This window comes from Rana temporaria, chromosome 4, assembly GCF_905171775.1.
Source record: "Rana temporaria chromosome 4, aRanTem1.1, whole genome shotgun sequence".
Taxonomy (NCBI): Eukaryota; Metazoa; Chordata; class Amphibia; order Anura; family Ranidae; genus Rana; species Rana temporaria.
In genome coordinates, this window is record NC_053492.1 from 294,032,749 (window position 1) to 294,037,598 (window position 4,850).

General features: G+C 29.2%; 1 protein-coding gene across 1 annotated transcript; it reads left to right on the plus strand.

Moving 5' to 3' along the window:
- The first annotated feature begins 996 nt into the window (after window positions 1-996).
- Window positions 997-4,294, plus strand: TCF21 (transcription factor 21). Its single transcript, XM_040347503.1, has 2 exons — window positions 997-1,597; window positions 3,835-4,294. Exons 1-2 carry the CDS (start codon window positions 1,148-1,150, stop codon window positions 3,922-3,924), a joined length of 540 nt encoding a protein of 179 aa, XP_040203437.1. The 5' UTR covers window positions 997-1,147; the 3' UTR covers window positions 3,925-4,294.
- Window positions 4,295-4,850: the final 556 nt, after the last annotated feature.

The window sequence follows — 4,850 nt, forward strand, 5'->3', positions numbered from 1 at the left end:
CTATCTATCTATCTATCTATCTATCTATCTATCTATATATATATATATATATATATATATATATATATATATATATATATATATATATATATATATATAATCCTGCATTATAATAATAATAATAATAATAATAATAATAATAATAATAATGATCTCTCTGTGTGCACATCATATATATATATCTATCTATATCTATATATATATATCTATATATATCTATATATATATATATATATATATATATATATATATATATATATATATATATATATATATATATATATGTGATGTGCACACAGAGAGATCATTATTATTATTGTTATTATGCAGGATTTTTATATATATATATATAGATATATATTTATCTATATCTATCTATATCTATCTATATATTTGTATATATATATATAGATAGATAGATAGATAGATAGATAGATAGATAGATAGATAGATAGATAGATAGATAGATAGATAGATAGATAGATAGATATAGATAGATATAGATAAATATATATCTATATAAAACACCTGCATCATCATAATAATAATAATAATAATAATAATAATAATAATAATAATGATCTCTCTGTGTGCACATCATATATATATATATATATATCTATATATATATATATATAGAGAGAGAGAGAGAGAGAGAGAGAGAGAGAGAGAGAGAGAGAGAGAGAGAGAGAGAGATCATTCATTAATGCAGTTTTGCAAGCTAGTTCAGCAGTAGGTGTGATTTAAACACATGTATTTTGATTAATAATAATTTCGTTTATTAAAATGTTAAGTAGTTGCAATGCAAGTGATAAAGTGAATAGCATGGAGTGTGCTAGCTCCAGGAATGTAATGTGCTAGTAAGTGATGACTAGTGGGAGGAAGCCATAGGCTGGTAGAAGAGAGGGAGAAGATCTTTAGGGAGAATGTCTCCTCCTTGTATCATTAGGCTCAGCCCCGACCCGCCCTCCATCCAATAAATAAATGACTACTGTCCACATGAAATTCCTCAGCTCTCTCCCTAAGACTAACACTGGAACAGGCGTGTCCACTGAAAATTGTTCACCAAACACATCCCCTTTATTGTGCATTTACACCTTGATCCCTAAAGGGAAGAAGAAGGGGCAAGCAAGTCAGTGTGCAGACCATGTCTACTGGCTCTCTGAGTGATGTGGAGGACTTCCAGGAGGTGGAAATGTTGGGATGTGATGGCATCAAACTGGATTCTAGTAAAGAGTTTGGGATTTCAAATGACAGCAACGAGGAAAGTTCCAACTGTGACAATGACTCTCCCAAGAAAGGCAGAGGAGCTACAGGAAAGAGGAGGAAAGCCCCACGCAAGAAAAGTCCACTGGGTGGGGTTAACCATGAAGGGAAGCAGGTCCAGAGGAATGCTGCCAATGCCAGGGAGAGAGCCAGGATGAGGGTACTCAGCAAAGCTTTCTCCAGACTCAAGACTACCTTACCCTGGGTACCAGCGGACACTAAGCTCTCCAAGCTGGACACCCTCAGGCTGGCATCAAGCTATATTGCTCATCTGAGACAGATACTAGCCAATGACAAGTATGAGAATGGATATATCCATCCTGTCAACCTGGTAAGTGTCCTATAAGGGAGCAACTTTTATGTATATTGTATGGATTTTATCTACAGATCATCTATAGGTGATCACTTAATTATCAATACCAGATAGGAGGAAAGACAGCTGACAGATACAAGCTGAGTATTGTAAGTATCATTGTAAGAATGCTATTTCTGCAGAGCTGCAGTCTGTAGATATAACTCTTCTCTTATCTCCCCGGCTGTAAATTATGAAGCTGTTAGGACTTTTCTTCTTTTTTTTTTACTTTTTACTTTTTTTTTTTTGCAAGGGAGGAATTTTATCTTTATCAGCACAACATACATCCCACTCCCTTAATTAAGTAAGAAAGTTACACGATGTACAACCTTTATTTTCATTAAAAGCAGGATCACAAAATTAGATTTTTAACAAATCTGCGAGACAATATTTTAATTACACTGAAATGCGAAAATGTATAACAAAACCAGCAATAAGATATAAATGGAAAAAAAGAAACAGTCGTGGAACATTACAATATAAAAAAATAATAATAATAATTATAATAATCATAATAATAATAACAATTCACATTATATTGTATTTGTTGTTGTTTAACCGTAATTAAAATTACTATAATATATATCTATATATCTATATATATATATATATATAGCTATATATCTATATATATCTATATATATATAGATAGATAGATAGATAGATAGATAGATAGATAGATAGATAGATAGATAGATAGATCTATATCTATATATATATATATAGATATATATATATATATATATATATATATATATATATATATATATATATATATGATTAATATAAAATAATACAACAAAAACAATGACAATTAATATTATTTTGTATTTGTTGTTTTTTAACCGGAATTATTGTTTTTTATATATATATATATATATATATATATATATATATATATATATATATATATATATATATATATATATATATATATATATATATATAATTACTTCTTATTATTTGTTGCTGTATGAATGCAGTCAGTAGCTGTAGCAGCAGCATTATTAATAAAAATATATTATTATTATTATTATTATTATTATTATTAATAATAATAATAATAATAATAATATTAATAATAATAAATAAATATAGATAGATCGATAGATAGATCGATAGATAGATAGATAGATAGATAGATAGATAGATAGATAGATAGATAGATAGATAAAACAAAATAATATTATTCTGTATTTGTTGCTGTTTAACCGTTATAATTCATTTGTGTTGTTAATTTATTATTATTACTATTATTATTATTATTATTATTATTAGTATTATTATTATTATGTGTTGCTGTTTAAACGTAGTCAGTATCAGTAGCAGCAACAGCATTGCTATTAGCATTGGTATTTGTTGTTCAGCAGTAGGTATTATTATTATTATTATTATTATTATTATTATTATTATTATTATTATTATTTATAATAATAATAATACCTACTGCTGAAAAACAACAAATACTAATAGTAATGCTGCTACTACTAACTACTTTAAAACAATCACAAATAATGATCATATTAAATACTGTTAAACCACAGCAAATAAACAATACTAGGACTAATGATAATAGTAATAGTAGTGGTAGCAGTAGTGGTAGTATTTGTTGTTGTTCAGCAGTAGTTATTATTATTTTTAGTATCAATATATTTGTTGTGGTTTTTGCTATTTTTCAATATATTAAACTAGATATAAAAACCTGACCGGAGTATTAAAATTGCATAAAAAAATATAGAATATATATATATATATATATAAAAAAACGAAAAAAGCTTGATAAGGTTAGTGGCCACCCCTGGATTTTGAACTGCTATAAATATGATGTATTCCTTGTAGTAATGCAGGGATTCTTTGAAATAAAAGCAACTAACATACAGATACTTAGGTGATTAGCCTGCCTTGTCCCTGAGCAGATACAGATAGTATAGTGCCTGGAAGCTAGTGTGTGATAAATGTATTTCCATGAATCAGGGCTTCTATCTGCTGTGTGACTAATCCCTTCATGTCAGGGTCTTCATCCCACACAAGACTGGATGTAATCCTCCATGTACATGGTATATTCCTATAAGCAGACATATATACAATGACTGTCTGTGGAGGTCTGTTATATTAACGGGCTGGATTGCCTAGCCTGATTCCCAGCAATAGCAGAGCTGTCTCCTTGGATGCTAGGAACATTCAACTCATTTGTACTTGTTTCCTTTCTCTGACAGACATGGCCGTTTATGGTGGCTGGAAAACCTGAAAATGACCTCAAAGAGGTGGTGGGCTCAAGTCGCCTATGTGGGACCACGGCATCATGACCTTAGGGAAGGAGCCTATAGACAGCCCCTGCAGGAAGGGACATCTCACCTTATGATGACAAGAACTTCTAAAGACTATATAAGCATATCCAAGAGAAGAGACCAAATGTATATACCTAATGATCCCATTTTTATATTTAACTCCATGGCCTTGTATATATCATGCTGTCCTGAGCCTTGCTGGTCCAAGAGAACTCAGAACACTGTCTGCAACTTTGTACTATATATGATTAAATATAGGGTGTCTTGTCGGGCTTTGACAGCCTCCTCTGCTGATCCCCCTTGTTTCAGATACAAAGATTTATATTAAAGTATATATTTTTTTTTTCCACGAGAAAGATATTTCTGCAAATAAATACTTGTTTACATATGGAGCACTCTTTGTGTTGCTTTGGGGTAGATAGATAGATAGATAGATAGATAGATAGATAGATAGATAGATAGATAGATAGATAGATAGATAGATAGATAGATAGATAGATAGATAGATAGATAGATAGATAGATAGATAGATAGGTAGATACATAGATAGATAGATAGATAAAAAAAAGAATAAGTAATTAATAGACAGTTTGAAAGAAAGGTAGTTTATAAAAGGGAAGATGATAGATATATAATTAGATAGATAGATAGATAGATAGATAGATAGATAGATAGATAGATAGATAGATAGATAGATAGATAGATAGATAGATAGATAGATAGATAGATAGATAAAAAAAGAATAAGTAATTAATAGACAGTTTGAAAGACAGATAGTTTATAAAAGGCAAGATGATTGATATATAATTAGATAGATAGATAGATAGATAGATAGATAGATAGATAGATAGATAGATAGATAGATAGATAGATAGATAGATAGATAGATAGAAAAACAGATTAAGTAATTAATAGACAGTTTGAAAGAAAGATAGATTATAAAA